The sequence below is a fragment of the Paralichthys olivaceus genome, chromosome 7 (assembly GCF_024713975.1).
Source record: "Paralichthys olivaceus isolate ysfri-2021 chromosome 7, ASM2471397v2, whole genome shotgun sequence".
In the NCBI taxonomy this organism is placed as follows: Eukaryota; Metazoa; Chordata; class Actinopteri; order Pleuronectiformes; family Paralichthyidae; genus Paralichthys; species Paralichthys olivaceus.
Window position 1 is genome coordinate 7,978,621 of NC_091099.1, and position 23,453 is coordinate 8,002,073.

Sequence of the window (23,453 nt, forward strand, 5' to 3'; positions counted from 1 at the left end):
AGCAAGTGTGTGGAGAGTTGAGGGGGAATCGGCTGCTGTCACTGTCGGACTGGAGGAGGGAGAGAGAGCTTATTGGTGGCGTTCAGCGGCCGTGGGACGCGATGGGGACGCTCCCAAATTGGGTCGGTGGTCATATGTCTGTCAGGCCGCTTCCTTATTTAGAAGGAAGGTGTAAAAACAGGCCCACTTGTCACCGGAGACAAGTGGGCCGCCGGTCTGCTGCAGCGTTCAAGAACTTTCTCTCTAAAAACATGTGTTTTTCTGCTTCAAAAAAAAAATCACACCTCAGCTGGACACGTGAGCCAGCGGCGCGTCAGGCGCAAAGATCAGGGTTCAGGACCTCGGTGTCGGCCAGTATCCGCCCTGCTGACGTGTCCTTGAGCAAGACACCAGCATGACATGATATGAGCCCCCCCCTTCCTCAGCTCCATGGCGATGTAACTGAGGCCCAGAGTGGCATTCTAATAAAGTATCATGTTTTTATAGGTGCACTGTAACCCATGCATTTCCATAATGGTGGATTCGTGAGAAGTGCGAGGAGCAAACTGGAGAGGCTCGTCATGAAATGGCACGCATTGTCAGCGTGCCATTCCCTGCAACATGAAAGCCTATCGTCTTTTCCATGTAATAGATAATGCCAACAGCAGCATGCCCATGCGTCAGCGGGGCCGGTGCAGTTGCGCACCAGGAGCAGTTTCTCCTGCGCACTCCAGTTACCCAAGATCTCCAAAGGATGGCACCATTTCCAAGGTGTAAGACACTGGACAGCCTTCTCAGACCAAACTGCATCAACCTCTTCAGACCTGGGCCTTAAACAAACAGTGTAAACCTCTGCAATTACAGGGTCCACACGAATAATCTTGATATCTATGTAAAGGTAAAAAAGGTTGTGGAGAGGGTGCTGCACATTACCGGGTGTACATTGTAGGTGTCAGTATGGATGTTAGTGCAACACAAAATAAACAAGATTTAATTTCCAACCCAACAGGTGTTTACAATATTGGAGTGAATATTCCATTTGTAATCATGCAAATCAACTAGCGTTCAATAGCACAAAGTCTGAACTTTACCTGTTCCCAATATTATGCAAGTGAAGTGGAGCAAAGTTGGAGGTTTTAGCTTCCAGACCACAAATAAAGAGTCTGATCAAAATGCATGTCAGATTGAATGATTGACAATTATCTAAACCAATTCTACTGACACCTTTATGTAATATTTAGTTCCAAAGTTAAAATAATGGCAAATAAAAAATCAACAACATCTCATTGACAATGCAGCTCTTTTATTTTGTATAAAAATCTATTTGGTAACTGCATATTTATACACAATATGATTTTATAATGAAAATGAAATACAACTTTTTGTTATGGCTGAATGCATTTATGACAATAACACAAAAAAACCTGATGAATCACACCATAATATGTCGATTTCTGGCCTTAACACTTTTTTTGTCTTAAATCAAACAGGATATTTGTTTTAGAAGAACAGGGACAGAAAACAGCTCCACCTACAGTGAGTGTGTTTAACGTTAAACAATGAAACTCTGATAAGTAGAAACAAGTGGTTAAATAATTCCCAGATTAAGCAGAATTGACACAATGACGAGGTTTCTTGTTTGCGCCAGAAAAGAAGAAGAACCAAACATCTGATTTGCGACAGTTTGACGAGATGTGGTTAAAGACAACAGGGTTTTCTGCAGCTGACTCGACGCACACTTGACAGCAGATATCAGCAATGATGTAACCAAAGCTACAGGATAAGGAGGGGGTCATGTTAAAATAAATTATAGCTTTGAGGATGCTTCTATACCACATCTATACAAATAATTTATCTCTTTCACAGAAACAGCCTTCACCCTCGCATGAAAGATGCCACAGAGGCAAATAGTTTAATAGGAGCTATTTTGTAAGAAAAGCAAAATAAATAAATACATATGTACAAAATGTTTGAAAAAATGTACAGGCACTTGTACAATAACCATTTTTTTCTTACACTTCAGCTACTGCGAGGCGACGTTTTTGTGTGCGTTTTAGAGGGGGAAAGGCAAATGATCATTTTCTAAGTGTTCTACTCAGCAGTGGTGGCAACATGACAAAACAAATCCTCTGCTGTTTTAACTCCTCCCCTGCTGAGTGCACTTCAGGCAACAAAATCCTTCAGGACTCTTTGAATCTGCTGAACCGAATTCATCACACTGCCTTGATACAAGAGGCTCGAATGAACTCACGCACCAGTTGTAACACAAGCAAAGTGTTTGCATCAACTGGCCGGTTTGAAAAGCTCAATAAGGCCACGACACATTAATTATAACATACAGCTTCATATGGGCTGAATGTGGAAAAAACAGCACATGCTCAAGTCTTAATAAATTTGCCTCGCACTTAGATATTAGTCATTTTACTTTCTCACTGTTTGTCCTCCATGCTTTACACACAAACACATAGACACACACACACACAAACACACACAAACTCCAGCTTGGCCTTCAGCCCACCAATGCCTCCTCTCACAGTATTTTCAGTGACTGAATGTTTCCATGTGCTGCCTGACGTTTTTGGTCTTTTCAAGAATAGAGGGGGCTCCTCTCAAGACATCAGTCTTCATCTTTTACTGTTTACACACAACATTACACTACAAGGCTGCAGATATACTTCCTGTTGTGCAAGTACACAGACAACTAGAGATGTCATAAACACATTTGTTCACATACTTGTCGAGTATTCCACAAAAGGGCACAGCACAAAATTCAGACGTGCACAATCGATGCACCAAACAGGATACGCAAAGCAGCCATGATGCGTACGCGTAGTTCAAACCAACTATATCTCTGGTCAGTGACCATGCAGACTTCCTAGATTGTCATTTGAGAATATAACAACACGTGAAGGTTTTGGCAGCAGGTCAATGGCACGATGAAAGAATGGGACACCAGAACATACCTGAGTCCTGATCAGAAGTATCAGGATGAGCAGTCCGCTATAGGAGACTACTCTTGATTATCGAGACAGAGGACGTTTGATGCAGTATTCCAGCTCCAGTCAACTAACTCTTTCTCCAACCACCGTCATCGATAACCTCACCTCAACAGGTTGCATCACTTAATTCCCATAGGGACGCAAAGTAAATTTGTTTTAAAAATAGTTGCTGCAAAATCTGTTCTTTCAGTAATAGATTACATTTACGAGGGGAAATAAAGAAGATGAGGCTAGCATCAAATTACAGCTGAACAATTAAAGAAACATTCTCCCAATTTACACACACCAGGGTTCTTTTCTAAAGTCAACTGACATGACAAGTTGACTCGTCCCCCGACTAAATCAGTACTCCTTTAAGTGTGTTTTTCATCCTGGACGGACAAGTCCTACAATCCCATTCCTATTTCCTTTTCTATTTTCTGAACAGGTAAAACACTATATGAAACACATGACCTGCTTATACTGTGTTTGACGTGTTGTTTTGCGTGTTGAATACAGACTGTAATTTGAAAACCTGTGGACAGAACCATTAGCTGTGTTTCTGAGGTTGGTGAGTTCTACAGTAAATCTAGTACCTGAGGAAAATGCACAGGAAAGATGTCGCAACAAAAAGGTTTTTAGGGGGATTTCAATAGAATTCAACAGTATTCAGTACAGAGACTCTTCAGCTGGCAGGTAACGATCCCGGCTGTAAAAAGGAATATTTTCTGTTATCAGCCACTTTCTCACACATTTCCTTTAGCTTTCATAAAAGCAAGCACAGTCGTAGAGCAAGGCATTCTGGGAACAGTAGTGCACTGCTGAGTTCAACCCATGAAACCTGAATGATTGTTTTGATTATTTATGATTCAATCACTCCCACGTCTTTCACCCTGAATCTCAGCATTTGAGGTCCTTTTGTTCAAAGACGATATGACTGGCCAGGTAGATGGCGACAGCACCAAAGATGGCGGAGCAGGCGATGTAGGCAGTGACGGACTGTGCGAACTGAACGATCATGCCCATGAACAGGGTGGGGAAAACCTGAGAGAGGAGGAAGGTGCTGTCCAAGATGGCGAAGTCCAAACCCACGCCTCGTTTCTCGTACCCCAACTCCGCTTCGTCCGGCTCGGTGCCGCCAGAGCTGTGAGAGGAGCCGTTCTGGCTGGGTGGGGTGGGGTAGTACTCGTAAGCGTCCTGGCTGAGGAAGGCATGTCCATAAGGAACCCCCGTTTTGTGGTTCAGTCCACCCTCCTCTTCCACAGGAGTCAAATACACAGAGTCCCGCTTGGTTGTAATACCATTTTTGTGTATGCTTTTGGGTTTCCTTTTTGGCATATAGACCTGAAATGAGAGAAGAAAAGAATAGACTCGTCAGTGATAGTTTGTCCACACAGTAACCTTGTGTATAAAGTCATTAGGATCTGTTTTTACCTCTTTCTCCTTGTGGTAATGGCAGGTGAGAGTGTAAGGCAGAGTCTGCAGCGTGGCATATGCGTAGCCAGTAAGAGCTGCCATGAAAGTGACCAAGACAACACTCTTTGACAGGCAGATGACCAGAGCAGAGAGCGTGAAGCTCACCATGCTGCTCACGTACACCCAGCGTGAGCCAAAGTGCCGAACCAAGTGACTCATGACCAGGGAGAAGAAGGTTGAGGTAGCACACTGCAGGAACAGGCCCAGGCTGCCCATACGGATACCTGAGAGGAGAGGGTACTTAAAATTACAACCAGGAAGTTCACTGCTGTAACAGGGACTGAACCTCTTGTGTTTGTTGGTTAGCTTGATAGTTTTTTAGCAGGATTATGCAAAAAAAATTACCCAATTGATCTTTATGAATTTTTTTGGGAGAGGTGGGGCATGACCTAAAGAAGATCACATTCAATGATGGTGTGGATACAGATCAAGGAATCATTAATTTCCCAGAGAATAATTAATGGAACTTGATGAAAAAAAATAAATCAGGCATATTTAAGGCTAATATTTCTATTTAGATCCAAATATGATATTTTGAAGTTTAACCAAAAGCGTTATTATAAATGACTACAGATAAAAAGTAAACACAACCAACTATTCACATAACTTGAATTAAGAGATTAAACCCTTTTTACAAGAGATACAAACATAAATGCAAATGTTTTCTGCATTGTTTTGTGAAAAATCAAGGTTTTCATTTCGGCAAAAAAGCGCAGATACCATAATGTCCATGAAAATCATATCGGTTGATTTTTAATGGCCAACTGATGAATTGGTTGTGCTCTAATACACAACATGCCCAACTCCAGCAGTATGTGTGAGTGTGAACTTTGGAGAGCTTCGCCATGCTGAAGCCCACAAACACACCAGCACAGATCCAGTCAGAGAGTCACTCACAGAGCTCCTCAGCACAGAGACACTGTTTGCGGTGACTGACTTTGATGTTCCCAAACAGCATTAACCTTAGATAAATCCTCGAAAAACCTAAGAGGCGAGACGCACAGGCCAGTCCATGTTGACAGAGGCGTCACGCTTCCTGGCCCGCGTCTAGTCCAGTGAGCCAGCCGGACAACAAACATTTGGATGAGGTCTCACCCACAGACCGAGGCCGAAATCAAAGTTCACGCAACATCAGATGAATTCATGTTCCTGACTGGAAGGCATCAAAATATTTCATTCCCCAAGTCGACACATTAGCAGTTAGGTTAGTGACAGATTTTAATTTATGTAGCGATGGATCATGTCTAGTATCTGATAAAAAATCTAAACCCATGAAAGCAGGGGGGGTTTTCACAGTACGATGTGACATTTAACAGAAGTATATTTGATGCACGAGAACAAGCTGCTCTTGGAGCCCCCACACTTTAAAACTTGCTGACACACTCTCAGGTTCTCATAAATCTTTCTAATTTTAAAAACCTTTCTCTTTCCAAAACCTTTTGGGAATGTTTGATTTTGTTTATTTGTACGGTTTTCATTTGTTTCATTATTATTTTATAATTTCTTACTATATCTATTATGTTTCCAATGTCCTTTCAACTGTTGTTGTATCTTGATTTGAATTTCTTGGTTTTATTTCTTCCTGTAACACTTTGAAGAGTGCTTTATAAATACAGTTCATTATAAGTAAAGGTATAAACAAAATTCTTGCAACTTCTACTCCTCCAGAAATAGACTTTTTCAAATGCACTAGAATTATTGCAGAACTTTCCTTCTTCATTTGAACTTGAGTGGAATTTGAAAAGCAGATTTTCATCTCTTGACAAAATCATACAACACCAGTTTTTAATAATAATGAAATATTGTGCATTTTAGTGTGGGATTTTGTTCACTATGGGGAAATTGTTCCCATGTTTCTTGTTTATACCCATTTAACCCTTGATGAAGTTTTTTAGTTGAAGTAAAAATCTACGGAAGCCAGACTGACTACATGTCTGGACTGTTATTTATTGCAGCCCATTATTGGACCGATATCTCTGCTTGATCTCAGTGAACAGCGTGGGTCAGAAGTTCAGGAGCGGAGCAGGGGAATCAGTTGTGTGAAAGGCGTACGTGGATCGTATTACCCTGCTGAACCCACTTTACAAACACTACAGAGGCTAATGAGGACTGAAATTCAAGCCCACAGAGATATGAGACTGAGTCAGAGTGTTACAGGAGAGCTGCTTCTGCAGGATGGGAAGGTGGCTGATAGAACACGAGCTTGACGGATCATTTCTATGCAGTGCAACAGTTTGCAGAGAAATTATCAGAAAAAGGTTTAAAATTGAGTAGAAAAGCCAGTGCAGCTTTGAAACTAGACACAAAGCAGATTACCTTCATGCACTGGAACATCTGCAGGCTGAATGATGTGGTTAAATCACATCCGCTGTGTTTCAAATTAAACAAACACGACTCAGACAGAGCTCAAAATGATGTGCTTCTGCCGTCTACCTGGCTTGAATGAACATGTTCTTTGTGTGCCGATTCTTTGACATTAATTCTTTGTGAGTGTGACATTCCTTATGGTCCAGGGAGCACAGGGAACAGAGACAGGAAAAGTAAAAAGTAAACAAAACAAAAATAAGGGGGAGAAAGAGGGAGGTTTTCTTCAATGTCAGGATGAAAATGTCAAAAGAAAAAGAAAAAGGAAAGGTTGTGAACAAGGATTAGAGGAAGAGAAAACAGGTGAATAGTAGTTGAAAAGGATTGAAAAAATGAGTGGGGAAGCTGAAGTACAAAAAAGACAGATGAAGGAAAAGCGAAAAGAGGGAATAAAAAATAAAAGTCTGGCTCAACAGTAAACACATGTAGACCTAAATATACGTAACCCTCACTCGGCCTGCTGTGTTAGTAAACCTGCAGCTCCTCAATATGGGGCAAGATGAGGCCTCACCTCTGTTTCCTTTGTGAATCGCAAATACCGTCTTGCTCATGTGTTGTCTAGTAAAATTCACCAGAGAAAGAATCTTCCTGCAGCTTCTTTGACCTTCTTACATCTCTGACAACAGATCTGTTCAGTTTTTATCAGAAGTTAGAGTTTCTAAATTGAAGGTTATATAACGGTATTTGTAAAGGTTCAGAATATACCATGTGTATTAGTTTTAAATTCCTCAGGTGTACAAATAGAAAGTAACACTTGAACAACATTTGATGGGCTTGATATTTACTTAAGCATATTTACCCAAAGGATTTTTTGTTGTTCAGCAGTAGATCTATACTAAATGCTCATTGCCTCATTGAATCAGAGTCCTTATTAACTGCTGCTCTGTGCTGTACGTGTCCTATAACTTGACAGGAGCCAATATGAGGGACGCAAGAAAGCATGTAGGCATGCAGGAACACAGGCTCTGTCTGTCTCCACCTGTGCTCGAGGAATGTGAGTGCATCCTGCCCAACTGTGAGACAGCAGATACCGCAGCCGGAACGGACCTCGAGCCAGCTATGTGGAGGTTGTGGAGGTAAAGACGTGATGATAAAAGGTGAGGACACATGTCTTACTAGTTTAATGGAAGTTTGTTTTCATGATCCTACTTGATATTAAAGATTGTTTTAATGATGTCAACAGAGCCGAAGCGAAATCAATACTAGAATGTCAATCAGAGCTTATACCTCCTCTGAGGCTCAACAGTTCCCTTAAATTCCATCAACCTGCACCAAATTGCACACACTCATTATTATCACTTTTCTAAATATGCCTGATTTCTTTCTTCAAGATCCATGAATTATTCCCTGGGAAATCATTGACAGTAACAGTGCCTGATGTGATAATAAAAGTGATGAGATTCCTGGATCTGCCCTTTTATCTGGATCTGCTCCCAAATTAAATGGGTTCTTTCTTTGTTCATTCTTCCACCAAGTTTCAAGAAAATCTGTTGTTCTTTGCATAATCCTGCTTGCAATGAAATGTTTAGGGGAGTGGAAGAGCACTCAAAGAGAGTATACCTCCTCTAACACTAACGTCGGATCTTGTTAAAGATAGTAAAAGAAAATTATGGTTCTGCCTTATCAACTTCAAAATCGATTTGATTCTTCATTTGCCATAGCTTTTACCTTTCCATCACATTTTGTTGAAATTGGTATAGTACTTGTGGGTTTTCCTGCTAATAAACAGACAAATACATGCTGATGAAAACATAACCTCCTTAAACAGAATGTACAAAGAAGAAATCTGACCTTCATCGTATCGCTGCCTGGACATACTTCCTGGTAATGCACTGGGCACGCCCTCGTACAGGCCTTCCCCCACAAAGTCTGTGTAGAAGAGCATGAAAGACATGACAGCCATCCAGCTGCAGAGCTGAGCCACACACAGCTGCCTCATCACTCGTGGGACGTGGCAGTAGCTCCTGTAGATGGCTGGAGTCATGGACCAACATGTTCTCAGTAAACACAGCAGGGGACCTGACTTAAGCAGCCTCAGTTTGCACTTCAGCAGGTAGCAGCATGAGCGTGGCACGCCACAGCGGCCAGCCTCCATCACGCCAGCCCCTGACTCCAATAAAGATCCAGACCCTGCCAAGCCACTGCTGGCAAATGAGGGTTCCTCAGACACCTTCATGGTGATGAGCACGCTGGAGATGAAGATAAGGATGAGGAGGGAAAACAGGCACTCAGCCTGGCCTCCCAGGTAAACAGAGAGTAAACCACGACTCCAGTCCAGCGCAGGCAGCAAATATCCCACACATCCTCCCAAGCTGACCATGAAAGAGAACATGGCGAAGGCTTGACCGCAGTCCTCCTCGTCCCGGTACAGGTCAGACAAAAGAGCCTCCAGTGGCGTGAAGCACACTTGTCCACAAAAGTCTAGGAGTCCCACCCCGAGGATGAGGAAGCCCACCTGCAGCAAAAGCAAAACCATGGTAGAAAACACAATGAATTATCTTGCTCTGTAGCTGAAATTCAACAATCAACCAACAGGTGTGCTACCTGAAGGGTGCGTCCACCCCAGGCAAGGCGAGCAGCCAAGATGTCAGCATGGGGAATGATCAGAAGTGCCACAAGAACTCCTGAAGACAGCAGCCAGATGAAGGGTCGTCGCCTGCCATAACTGCTGTTGCAGTGGTCACTTGCCGAGCCGATCAGAGGGATAAACAGGAGGCCAAGCACTGGACCGATACCTGCACCAGAGGAATTCAAAGAAAACACTTTCAAAAAAGCACAGAATACGAAGAGGAGAAACACAAAGATACAGAGGGCGTGAGGACAACGTAAATAAATCCAAACATGCTGAAATAGAAATAGGAGTATTTGGTAGAGAACTTCTTTTTTTTTTACAGAACACACAAATCAGAAAGGCATGAGGCATTTCTTCGTATTTTATATGATTTTAGATGAGATTAATCTCTGATCTTGTTTGATAAAGTGTTTATTTAGAGTGCAGGCGTTGGATACTGAGTCATCCTGTAATTCTGTGCCAGTCATAACAAGTTAATTCCTTCATATCTATACGCTGTTACCAGAACAATGTGTAATATCTCTCTGAATCAAGAGCCTGTTCATCAAACCATGAAACTACAGAAAAAATGTAAATGAAATGAACCACATCCCTAAACATAAACATACATTTGTTCAATCCTGCAACCTAACAAAAAAACTAACAAATGCAGACTAAAAACTTCTCAGCAACCTGCAAATACAAAACTCTCATATCTCACATGGTACTTCCAGCCATGTTTTACTATCAGGTAGTACCCACAGCAAAAACATGCACCTACTCAGCTTACAGCAGCTACTACAGTGATTTTACTGATGGTTAATAATCCTGTATATTACTGCTTCTGTCTCATCCTCCTTGTTGCTGTCCAACCGGGAGGTGTACTGCATGTGTCCCTGCAACATCATCACTGACTGCTGGTGGTAATTCCTACAGATGCCGTGTTGCCTGAATGTAAGCCACTGTCAGCTCATCCTCCACACATGGCCAGGTCTGGTTAATTGGAGCACGCCATGGCACAATGGGTGTTCGCACACAGACACACGCAATATCTAAAATGACTAGTTCTCAGGGCAAGAGTGTGACATTTAAAAGGCACCCTGTGGAGTTTTCATTAGAGACAAGTGCACTTTTGTTTCATTCAGTGTTTCTCATTAAAATGGCATTTGTGAAAGGCTATTTACTGAAATCGTCTGCCCTCGTTCTCATAAACATAAAATACAAAGACTGAGGGGCTGCTCATCAGAAACATTGCTCTGAAGCACCAATAGGGGTCAACAAATTCACACCAAAGACCACAGAGTGATTATATAGATTCTCCCCATAAGTGAAGCCAAAACATCTTGATCGCCCACAGCTGGCTGACTGCTGTATAGGTCATAAACATTAACTACACCATGTTAGCCGATGGGACATGGGCCAAACTCAAAGTATACATCAGAGAAATGTTTCTCAAAGATGGTTTTCTAGCAAGTTTCAATTCTTCACAATCACCACAGTGCATCTGTCTTTATTTACAGTCTATGCAAAAAATGCATGACCTGACTAATATCCACATAATTACCTGTTTAACAAGAAAATGAAACAGAGAAAGGGAGCCAACATTTGCGTTTCAGATGCTCTTTAGCCTTTATGAAGGAGACAGGCTGAAAACAGAGCAGACAGACAAACAAACACAAAGACAGGCGGGATATCTAAGAAAGATAGACATGTCAGATACGCAGTCATCACCCTCCACCACATTTTTTCCTGCTGCAGCTGTGGGGGTCCATCATTACAATCCTCAACATCTACAGCTGTAAGACCAACTGTCTCCCACTAACCAACCATGTGTGTATGTGTCACATTCCACAATGTGTTATGCTGCTTAAATAAAAACCTAAATAAACTTAATAAAATGCACAACAAGTGGAAACCTTGGTGCTAAAAAGAAATGTGTATCTTTTACACTAATACAGAGGAAACTAAGAAAAAAAGATGAAACTGGAGGATGAAGCAGCCAACAAATGACTATTAGATAAAGTAGAAAGCAGTCGTCTGAGAACCTGGCACAACTGCTTGGGGAAATTCGCTTTAAGCCTCCAAAGACACAATATCTATCTTCATTCAAATTGCATTCAGGCACTCCATTATAATACAGGGAGATGAGAATTAGTTTGAGTGCCATTTCCAAATTGGCTAACAGTGCAGGCTGTTTGGGAGGAATGCTACAATGAAATCATTTTTCTTCATATCACCGGCAGCTGTTAAGAGAGGCCGAAGAGTAGAAGTGTATATTGTTTAATCTTTATACTTGAATAGTCACTTCTTTCGTCCACACGCAGCCTTTTGGTTTGGTAGAATTGTATCTATCATCTGTATAGTCACAAGACAATGTCTGAAAGAGAAGCCTTTAGTGAAGAGCATATGAATACCATTTGGGCCAACAGGACCATGCAACTGTTCACATCACTTACAAGTAAACTCAGTTACAGTCTGCAAATATATACCATATGAGTGATGCTAATTGTGTGTATGTACATACATGCCACCGATTTGTGAGAAGGAACACAAACAACCATTTTCATGAGAGAGAGAGAGAGAGAGAGAGAGAGAGAGAGAGAGAGAGAGAGGGAGCCGTCTGTCTTAATGTTTACATTAAGAAGAGTTTAAATCAAGAGCAACTACAACCAACAAATATACAACCACAAGCAAAACTGAATTGTTTGTTCGAGAGACATAATGGTGTGTGGTCGTTGGCTGCATGTTGCTCCAGTGTTTGTAGTTTATCTGCTGTTGCACAGAGCAGAAAACAAACTGCTCACAAAAGGCTTAGTTATTTCTCATGGCACACAGACTCATGTATGATGGTGCAGTTAGTAGTAAAATAATATCAGTAAATTGTTTCTCATCTTGTGTGTAAAGAGCGAACAGTGACAAACAGTAACATCACACCCAACTTTACTAAGTTCAGTTTGTGTTGACAGTGTGACTGACTCAGCTCTATGCTGGTATGGTAGTTTTTGAGGCTGTGGCTAGCTTTGTGTTGGACTGCATTATTTTCTAGTTTTTAAAACATTTATTTATTGACTGATGTGAAAACTTTTAAATTAACAATTCAAAGAACATGTACATTTAGTTTTATGACTTAATTATATTATTTTCTTAATTATAACCATTTATATTTAGCTTTGTTTATTATTAATAGTTCTTTGGAATTTGAAGCCTCAGTAACATTGATTTGTCATAAGGGTTTGCTAACAGCATCTTAAGAATCATTGCCAGTTTTATCCGATATATCAGTATCTAATGACTATACGGTTCAACATTTTTCTTACAGTCTCAAAAAAAATTAAATATTATCAGCTTTACAAATATAATACTTATTTGGAGAGCAGGACTTTTTCAGTAACAAGCTTCTTGGCGAGCTGAAAACTTTCTTTGATTTAGGCAGTCTGACAGATACAGTTTATGTCAGAAAATTTTTTTCTCTGTTTTCACCATTTTCCCTAAAGACACAACCAAACAAAAGCTGCCTACGTGATGAATTTCTGAAATTGAAAATTAAACTATTGTTTTGCAGTTGAGTCCCTGTTTACACTACAGCTAAACTGTTCATATCTTAGAAATACTTGCAGAAAGCAAAACAAGGTTTGATATTTCCCACCTGATTGTCCCCATATGCTTTTCTGTGGCACTTACTCGAAACCCTATCTTAAGTGTAGTGTCAGTTGTTGTTTTCTCCAGGTCTGGAATGCCTATTTAATGCTGCTATAATAAAACTGCTTTGGAGTTTATTTGGTTGTAAAATGCTGTTAAGATGTTTTTCGAGACTGACAGTCCTTTCACAATGGACACTATATAGCCCATGGTACTGTAGAAAACCATAGAAAAGCTGTGATAGATGTGTTGAAAGTATATTCAATGATCAAACAACACCAACAGTCTAATTGGTTTTTACTGAAGATGCCATGAGGACTTAATATATCTACAATAGATCTGCAAAGCAAAATGTGGAGCTACAGAAAAGGAGGATGCATTTAATGATTTCATAGTTGCTCTGTATTTTTACAATAGTCTAATCTGAAGTTAGATCCAATAACTGCACTAAGACAAACCAAGTATGAGTGTGGGAGATCATGGCTCTCCTCCAGGCACTTTGCTTTCCTGCTGCCTTTCAATTAGTGCCCAATTATCACCCTAACAGAATAGCAGGTGAGTTGGCCCCCGATTAACATAATGGCCTCAATTATGTTTTTATGACCTAAATTTGGAGGGAAGACAGAAGGCCTGAGGCACAGTCATGCCCCTGCACATCAGCACTTAAACGTGTCTACCACTGGACAAGGTCATGTACTTTATGAATCCAACTAATTTACAATACCTTCAACCCCTGGACGGTACGGCCTGTTCTGATTCATAATATCCTATTAGTTTAATAGCAACTAATGATATAATGTTTCCATTTCTACAATGGTTTCAGTGTAGCAGCCTCAGCAAACTATTCAGACTGAGGGAAATAAAATCAAATATCTCTTCCTCCCTATATCCCATTACAACACATCATACAAGGTGAATATGTGGCACTCAAGGCTGCAAAACTATCATTTTGAAATACTTAGACAAGAAACAATCACTCATGAGGTCAGTAAACTAGACAGAGATAGTCTATCGCGCGTGCGTGTAAGTGTGTAAGTGTGTGTGTGTCACCGTTTCGTGTCAAGTTAAATGAATGCCCTGTCAGAGAGGGATCACAGAGGACAAATGATGAGAGCATGCGTATATGTGGAAAAAAAGGTAGAATTGAACCTCAAAACACCCAGAGTAGACAAACACATTATGAAGTAGCAAAGAGGCTTGGTAACCAGATCCCACAATATCCGTCATCACCAAGCCCTTACCTAGAACCATGGTCATGTAGCGCTCCTCCACTCCAGCCTCCAGCAGCAGCGGGGGCACGTATGTGATCCCAGCTGCCACGCAGATCTCCAGGCCACAGGTCAGGGAGTTCAGCAGGACGAGACGCCACTGAGACCTCCATCCAGGCATATTTACAGGGGCTGGCTCGCCTTTCCTCCCCTCTGGGACGGTCACTACTGGGGGCAGGGGAGGGGGGAGGGAGCCGGGCAGGGGCAATGGGGGGAGTGTGGGGAGGCAGATGGTGCCCCAGTGGGACGAGAGGGCTGTTGGGGAGGGAGAGCGGCAAAGACACGTGGGTGACTCAGAGGACCTGGAAGATTCATCCTCTTCTCAGCATTCTGGATCTGAAGAAGGGAAGAGCAAAATAAAAGAAACCCTGAATATTCATGGCAGCATACGGTATATATCCTATTGTTTATTAATGATTGCATTATTAGACAGTTACAATATATGAATCAAGGCCAAGGAGCACCACATGGGAAAGGTCGGTCTCAGGTCATTCCCAGGTTACAACACCTGGATGTCAGCGGCCTCAGGTTTCACAGGGACTCTCAGAGCAACAGCTTTCTCAAAACAGAATCTTATCTGCCCAGATTCCAAAATATTTTCCAGAAACGTGGAAATGGCAGCAACAGTCACAGGGAAATGATATTGATGTATTCTCAGAGCTTCTCAGCAGCAGCTTCAGGACAGCAGGAACAGCAGGCGGACAGAGGAGATGAGTCAGCTGGAGCGACGTGGCAAACACATGTAACCATTTGCCAGAAGAATCCTTTCTCCCTCTGCTGCTGGTTGACTCATCTTTTTTTTTACATCTCAAAACCGTCATGGTACAGGGTTTACAAAAAAAGAAAGTCAGTACTTATTACCCATCTCTCTCCTTACTGTTGCCCTTTCACTTCTCCATAATAACTCTAGTATTAGTGGGGCGAACTGGAATCCAGCGTCCCCCAGGCTGACCCTGTCATTATCTGTACTAATAAACTCTGATTGCTGTTTTAGTCATATTGTTCAACACGTGGCAAGTTTTTATCACCTGAAAGGACATCTCACTAAAGAGAGACGATAAGGCGGGAGGTAGATTAAGTGACATTCAAGACAGATGGTGTAATGCAGCATGTTTAACCAAACTGGCATAAAAAGACAGAAAGTCCAGTTGTGCCAGACAGCTGCTGTCAAGGTGGTGTATTTAAATTAGAGGTAGAGCTGCAGCCATCCACACACAACTCTTAGCTGTGCGCATCAAGACGCACAAGACACCAAGGTGAACCACACAAACTGTTATTTTCCCACACTGACAGACAGACAACCATGCCTCAAAGGAAACCTCTCCAGACAATACCTGACATTCTCCATTACATGTGTTCACTCTGCCTTTTTCGCTCTATAACTAATCCTGTGTTTTTAAAGTGATTAAGTTTTAAACATGTAAAGATAAAGATTAGTCATAGTTTATCCGAGAATCATCAACAGCTTCTTTTAGGGGTCAAATATCTGGTGTCATTTTAAATTAGAAGACAAACAAAACAACCGCATTAAAGGGAGAAGATATTTTAACTGTGAAGAAACAGTACAAGAGACGTAACATGTCTTCAATTAATCTACCAGACTTCTTCCTACAAGTTTGCATCCATTTGCAGATCTCTGCTTCTCTGCAAGCACAAAAAAACAGACATCATCGTCATCATCAACGAAGGAGGTGCGCGTTCTTTTAAAGCAGAGGGGAAGAGCAAGCACAGTCAGAACAGCCGCAGACACATAAACAACAAGGTGCTATATTTGCATTTGGTGTGAGATTTCTCTGCCAATGTTGGCCATCTGTTCTCTCTCAGCAAACAAAATGGATGTCATCATCTCCAGCAAGACAAATAGAATATACATAATATAAGGTGGAAAAAAACCTAAAAACACTAAAAAATAATAATCTGTTTTAGTTTAAAAATTCCTGCACCCTGGTCTGGACGAGCAGAAACAGAGACCTTTGGAAACAATGTCACCCCTGATCCCTTCCTGATTGGTTCTTATCAGCTGGGAACTATCAGCGGCGAATGCAAAACGTTGCAAACACGTATTGTTAGTGACAGTTGCACATTGTCGTCAGTCTAATACTGGTTATTTAAACATGGATAAACCCGCTAAAAAGGTGAATTTTCCTCAGGGCATAATTTTCAATGTCCCAAAATGCACGGAAAACTGAGGCTCTCTCTCACTCACTTGTCAAATTAGTGTGTTTATCCGGGTGTCTTGTTACCATCACTGCAGATTGGAGCCAGAGGTGATAAAAACTTGTGTCTACTCCAGAGTCATTCAACCCGGGAGTGAATGCCGATAGTATCCATTCCCATTTCAGACAAAAGCCAGATGTTAGTGGGTTTTTTGACCAGTGGAAAAAGCGCTTAAGAAAAGACATATGTTATCTGCTGTTTCTCATTCATCGCATTTTTATGTAAGAGCAACCAACTGCAAAGTGACAATATGCCTCCTGTTTACACCGGCACGCACATGATCATTGTATGGGAACGGTCATGTGATATTCGTTTTAGGTGCGTTAGTATGGACGGGCATTATTACTGAAGCTAAAACAGTTGCTTGGATGGAGATTGTTTTAGTTTTAAAACTAAGACGTATTAGTATGTATGTAATCAAAGTTCAGTGTGAGATGATGTGTTTTCTCAAGAAACAAGAGAGGCTTGCTGCATTATAACAAGCAGGTTCTGTCATCACTTCTGAAGTTTTGTGTCCTTGGATTGACACCACTTGCAGAAATAGCTGTCATTAGGGATCCCAGACTCAGAATATCCATAGAAATCCTCTCCTACCTTTCACATCATTATAAATTGAAGATTGTGAACTGAATGTCATGAGTGATGCCATCAGAGTTCCTACAGCATTCATGCATTCGCAGCTCAGTCATCCTGTTCCCTGATATTTAACTTGACAGGCTCTTTGAGAACCTAAAAGACAAAGCGACAGGGAGCAGCGCATTACAAAATAATGTGTTACTGAAAGACACCCATCAGGGGACCAGCCTTTGCCCCTATGGCCTGTCTGGCCACTACAACCCCCTCCTCTTATATCCTGCGTATATATGTACACCCTCCCCTCCTCCTCTCTCTCCCCAGCATTTTTTCCTTATCGTTCTTCAACGCCTGAGGTCAGCCTCGTCTCTGACCTGCATTCTAAGAGGACTCTTTTGACATATCTGCCCACGACTGGTTATGCCTTTATGGTTCTGGGTTTCAGTGTGAATGCTTTCTATGGCAGCCCCAGCTGACTGTCTGTCAGACTTTCTCACTGGAAACAGAGGGTCCCCCCGGTGGCAAGAATAGTGAAATCTGAGTTGTCTACCAAAGGAACTGCGGCTTGTCTGGATGCCTGCCTGAATGAAAGTCAGATTCCAGGGTTTTGGTAATTGTATGGTTGTTTAAATCTTGACCCGAGTGGTGGTGGCATGTCTGAGTTTGGACAGGGGCGAAGGTACAGGAGAGAAGGATTGAAGGATTGTGGCAGGGATCAAAACAGCAAAATATAGAGCAGAATGTATCACGGTCATCCGCCTCAAAATCCCATTAAAATTACATCCATTTTTTTGTTTTAAATATGGCACTCTTGAGTCAATGCAATGCCACAAAACAGAAAAGAGCTCTCAAGCTCTTGATTTAAGGACAGAGAAGAGAAATGCACTAACGTCAACCCACACAGTCATTCCACCGCTTTCTTAATGACACCCCTGACTCTTCAACATATTCTAGTCATGCCCTTCATCGTTGTCCAATAGCCACGGAGACACAAACGCACACACACACAATGTTAGACAAACAACTCTCCCTGTCACCTTACAAGTTTAAACTCTACATGTTTAAAGAGGGGGGGGGGGGGGGCTGCATTTGTCAGCTCTCCCACTGCACCAAAAAAACAGTCCCATTGACTGAGCAGTATCCTTACAATACAAAACAGGCTTTGTATACATTGTGCCAGGGAGTAATGTGATATTGTGAGCTATCAAGTCCATTTCCAAATTGTTTATTAAGACAGGGATCGAATAGATGGGATATAAAAAGTGTATGTGTGTGTTTTTGTGTGGGGTCTCTCAACAGACAGCAGGGTTTGGAAGAGAAGAGGGGAAGGAATTGCTCTGAGATGACATCACAGCTACTGGTACAGTGGAGGCTGAGGCTGTGGCTGCAGAAACCACAGCTGGAGGCTCTGGTTGTGTGTCTGGCTCTCGGTGAATGGCTGCAAAAAATGTGGCCTTCCTCCCTCTGAGCTCCCTCTCACTAATGGACCTGACCATCTGCATTGACCAGTCTTTAAGTTGACTGCCTCTCTGGCAATCTTCCTGCAAACCTTTTTCTATGGCTCTCCTCTGTTGCCTCAATGACACAAACAATGCAAGGTGAAGCAACCCTTAATGAACAGTGCCCTGCTTACAGTGCTGCTATGGTACCACTACCTCAGCGTTTCTCAGCAGTGCCAACTTGGCAGCATTGTGGACATCCTGGAAAGGCGGCGTCACTGAATGGTGTCACGCTCAGGGGGCCGCAGCCGGGTTTGTTCTAGACTCTATCCTCAACAAGTCAACATGTCCTCAGAGGTGAATTTAAGGGTTTCTAGCTGATGTCAGAACTAAGGAACAACACAACCATTTAGTAGTATATGTTTATATAAACACTGGGGGTAGATCAACTGTCAGCAGTGCAAAAAGCATTTTAAATGTTACACTTCCAGTGATTTTAACTGCTCTCAGGTAGTGACTGGTCGTGAATCTCAAATTTTGAAATCAGTGAGTTTCTAGTACTATTGTCTTAAAAAATATTTTTTCTCTCGCTTTACAGATGCCTGTTATAAAAAAATGTGTTACTACTGCTACTGTTTGAAGGTGGTGGTTGTGCAACTAAAAGCTGTTTGCCAACCACATTAAACCATAAAAGAAGAACACGTTGCTACCACCAAAACGTGCGAGATGAGCCGACATTAGATGCAACAGGACAAACAGGAGACACAATGGGGCCAATCAGGTATAATTCAGACTGACTTTGTTGGCTGTCGTTTTGCACATGATTTTTGCTATGAATTCTTGTTGAGATTTGTCCGTGTTCACAATGTTTTTATTATCCTTAGCAGAGGTATGGCAAGCAAGGCTGCCATTTTTCAGCAAAAAGAAAATGAGGAGCAGGGCAAACCGGTAAATTCTGAATGGGCCATTCTCTGTCTCCACTGATCACAACGCAGTCTGACTTGAAATTACCCATACCCTTATTTGACTGATTAGGTATTAAATGCACTTCTATCAGTCTATCAGTCCATCTTTTCTTTCTCTTGTTTCAGGTCTTCAACATCATAACATGGCCTGTGAGCCGACCATCAGACCTCTGACACCTTTATTCCAAACACAAGGTTTCCTTCTGTTACTGATAACTGGATAATAACATGGAACTTCAATAAAAAAACTAAAAGTTTGCGTTTAGATTTGCGCTCTGCCTCTCTGCTCACTTGAAAGGCAGCCGACCATGCTGACCCTACCCCCCCAGGCTGTAATCTTAAGCCCACATCCATCTCTGTGACCTCTGACCCTGCCTTTCACCACAAGTCATGTGACCAGCCCAACATTTCAAAGACAGTGGCAGCAGTACACTGATCAGAGACGATATTAAAACTGGTGACTGGTTAAGAATGGCTGTCTGTTCAAGCACTCAGAATAAGTTAATTATGTTAAACAGACCAAAAAGATGACAAGAAACTAATATGGCCTTTGATGATGTAAGTTCTGGTTTTTCTTTGGGAGTGGATCTATTAAAACATCGGCAGTCACTAATTATTTATACACAGGACAGGAACAACTTAACACTGTTTTAAGGAGAATCTCAATACCGGTCCTACAGGTTGATTGGAATTTTTTCCATTGCCAGTAGGAAAGTGGATGTTTTTTAACCAGCGGGAAAGGGGCTTAAGAGTTTGAGATAACAGTGGAAACGCACAAATTAAACAAATGTCTGTATGTGAGGGTGAAGTGAGGGAAGACTCAATGAAGCCAGCTACAGTCACAGCACAGGGAGGTGACCGTTATCATATTGGCCCATGCAAATAGCACAACAATGGCGTGCAGCTGAGTTTAGCTGTGTAGCCTCTTGTGAGTCAATGCTACTGATAACGTGCCTCCCCAGACTGAGGCTTTCTTGTCTCTATACAAACCTATTGTGTCGAGGTGAAAGCGCTTATAAGAGGGAATGCAGGCACTAATGAGTTTTCATTCAACCATGATCAGGTGTGTTTACATTTAGATAATAGAGTTGTCAAACTTTTAATTTGGTTCATCAGCGGCTGGTTAATTGCTGTGAGGTGGTATTTCTGATCAACAAATAACATGCAGGACATTTAAATAATAATTAGTAATAACAAATGAAATGTCTAAGGATATTTTAGCTTAGAAGATTTGTTGCTGGGTTTTTTTAATCAAATTAATTTGTAGCATGTTAAATTGCAACACATGCAATACATTTTAACAAAAGAACATTCTTAGTATAGTATAGTTATAAAAGGTCATGTCAGAACTTCTTTGTCAAAACCATGGCTTAAATTAGACTTAGCAAAAAAAATACCAGCTGACCTTTTAATACCATTAGCCCACAGTGTACAGATGTACAGTTTTATTTCATATGCTTCAATAAACTCTTAATGAGAGTAAAAAGCCTGAATGCAAACAACACATGACTAAAAGCATGTCTTTACAAAGAATTACATTAAATTCCATTTATTTTATCCTGTGTTTAAACCATTAGCATCTCTGGCCTTTCACACCCAAAGGGAAAACAATGTGTGATAATAGCAAAATAAGTGCAACTCACCAGCAAAATAGTCCATCCACAGCCCTGCGTTGCTGGAAATTGAGCATTTAATCTATTTTAAAGGCCGCTCGCACTCTTTATCCAATCAACACGTTTCACTTCCTCTCAGAGCATATCTGCACTGACTCTTTTGACCACCTGCTTCAACTCTGTGCTCAAGAGTCTGAATCTTTTTTTATCCTGCCTCTTTCCGTGTCCCCTGTTCCCTCCTCTCTTATTTAGCCCACCTCCTTTGCATCCCTCCCATTATTCTCCCTCCCTCCCTCCCTCCCCTCTGTGCCTCAGTGTGGAAGGTGGGAATTGGGGAAAATCCCAAAGCACTTGAGGAATCCTGTCACTTTCTGTCTGCCTCAAATCGGGGACTCGTTTCTGCCCCCCCACATGATTTTGTTTGAAATTCAATATTCAGACCAAAGCGCAAACCTTGACTTCAAATCCAGCGTTATCAGAGACACACACTCACCTGTGTTGTATTGTAGGAGTTCAACAGGCAGTCAGGAAACAAAGAATGAATTGATATCGTCCAACAACCCCACATGAAGGGCCACTCCCCTCAACCATTCTGTCTCCCCATCTATAACCACTCCCTAAAAGTTATGTATCATACCCCCTGACCCAGGATAGTATTCAGTTACCTATCAGGGCAGAGGCAGCTCTCCCACCCTCTCCCATTACCTCTCTTCTTCTGACCCAGTCTGAGTTAAGCTCATGCTCCTGCATGACTGCTTGTCCGTGGACTCCTTTAACCCTTTTTCCTTGCTCACCAGCTCAAACAGCAATAAGCCTATTTAAGTAGACACATACATTCACACGCACAGACCTATATCCTCATTTGCTAACACACGGTACACACACACACACACACCACTCAACCCCCGGCCGGCTGCCATGTCTGTACCCCACGCCTGCAGGCCAAGAATCAACCCTCTATAGAAAAGCTTTTAATTTGATAACGGTGAGTAGAAGAAAAGAAAGTGGAGTGCAGGGAGATCCAAACTGGGGAGGGTGATTACTGCCGGCTGGGTGGGAATGGTGGGGGTGTTGAGTTATGTCATTAGACTACGGCAGGCTTTAAGGAATCTCCATTTCTGGAGCCCGGAGGCAGATCAATACGAAGACAGAGTGCAGAGAGCAGGAGCGGCTTGCCTGGAATTAAGAGAATTCTGAAAATCCCATTTTTGGAGAAAGGCCGGGCTTCTCTAACTCAGACGACCGAGTCCAGACTTACGAAAAAAAATAAAACATTTCCCCCGCACATAAATCTTTTCTTCGGATACATTTAGAACAAATAAAAAAGTGCAAACAGAACAAACAATGCCCTTCCTTTAAAAAAGTACAAATATGCATGTTTCAAACACACGCCCTCCCAACAGCTTAATTATTAATTTGAAATGGAAAACTCTCCGAAGCATTTCTTTGTATGCAAGAGAACTGTCTAGAAATAAGAAAACAAGATATATGCTGAAAATACTAAGGATCCAGCCAAAACAAACCAAAACCTAGGGTTCAACAAACACCCAACCAACTGACTTCTCCTTCTACAAATGACTGTTTCTAAATATACAACACTGTGTATCTTCAACCCCTCACCGTGCTGCAAAGTTGTTCCTGTTGTTGACATGCTGTGTGTGTGTGTGTGTGTGTGTGTGTGTGTGTGTGTGTGCGTGTGTGTGTGTGTGTGTGTGTGTTCGACTACAGCTTTTGCTGAAGATGTAGGAGCACTCTGCGTAGGCCAAGATGGCTTTTAATTCCATGGTAGCCTTTTCCACATCTCCAGCACTGGCCAAACCCAACAAGCCCATAATAAGCTCCATCGCACTGCTCTCTGCTTTGATAAAGTGAGGAAGCCAAAACAGTAAGTCAGAAATAGAGCTACTGGGCCACTGCTGTTGGTGTAGCAGCAGGGACCCAATAAAGCCTAAATGTCACCCACATTATACATAGCACGAAGGATGGGACGGGAAGGTTCAATCACTCATTGTGTGCTTTCCACAGCAAATTAACCTTTAAGTAAATACGTGACGCTGATGCTTAAACACAGAGCTTCTATACATACCTAATCACTTTTAACATGCAGCGCCTTCAGGATTAGCAAAGACTATCCAAGAGCGTCAGACAGTTAGCATTCTCCAAGTGTTATCTATATGAGTACATCACATAGCTGCTCCAAGACTCGTCTAAAACAGTCCCTCAAGGCTTAAGAATCCCATCAGTGTTTTAGTTATCCACGGCCATCTGTTGCACACTGCATACACACAACTTTCACAGCTGCAACACGAGCATAAATAATGAAAATTCAATAATGAAACATTGGATGGCATGATGTTACATCCCTAGTTAGAGAAAAATCATTCACTTTGT

At 41.9% G+C, this 23,453-nt stretch overlaps 1 protein-coding gene across 1 annotated transcript in view; it reads right to left on the reverse strand.

The window, feature by feature from the left end:
* Positions 1 to 1,265: 1,265 nt before the first annotated feature.
* Positions 1,266 to 23,453, reverse strand: part of LOC109624537 (solute carrier family 45 member 3) — a 30,857-nt gene continuing 8,669 nt past the window's right edge. Inside the window, exons 2-6 of the mRNA XM_020079281.2 lie at positions 14,229 to 14,591; positions 9,342 to 9,532; positions 8,589 to 9,252; positions 4,392 to 4,657; positions 1,266 to 4,301 (exon numbers count right to left, since the gene is read on the reverse strand). Of these exons, the coding sequence (XP_019934840.2) occupies positions 3,858 to 4,301; positions 4,392 to 4,657; positions 8,589 to 9,252; positions 9,342 to 9,532; positions 14,229 to 14,376 (1,713 nt within the window). The 5' untranslated portion in view covers positions 14,377 to 14,591 and the 3' untranslated portion in view covers positions 1,266 to 3,857. The remainder of the gene's footprint in view (positions 4,302 to 4,391; positions 4,658 to 8,588; positions 9,253 to 9,341; positions 9,533 to 14,228; positions 14,592 to 23,453) is intronic.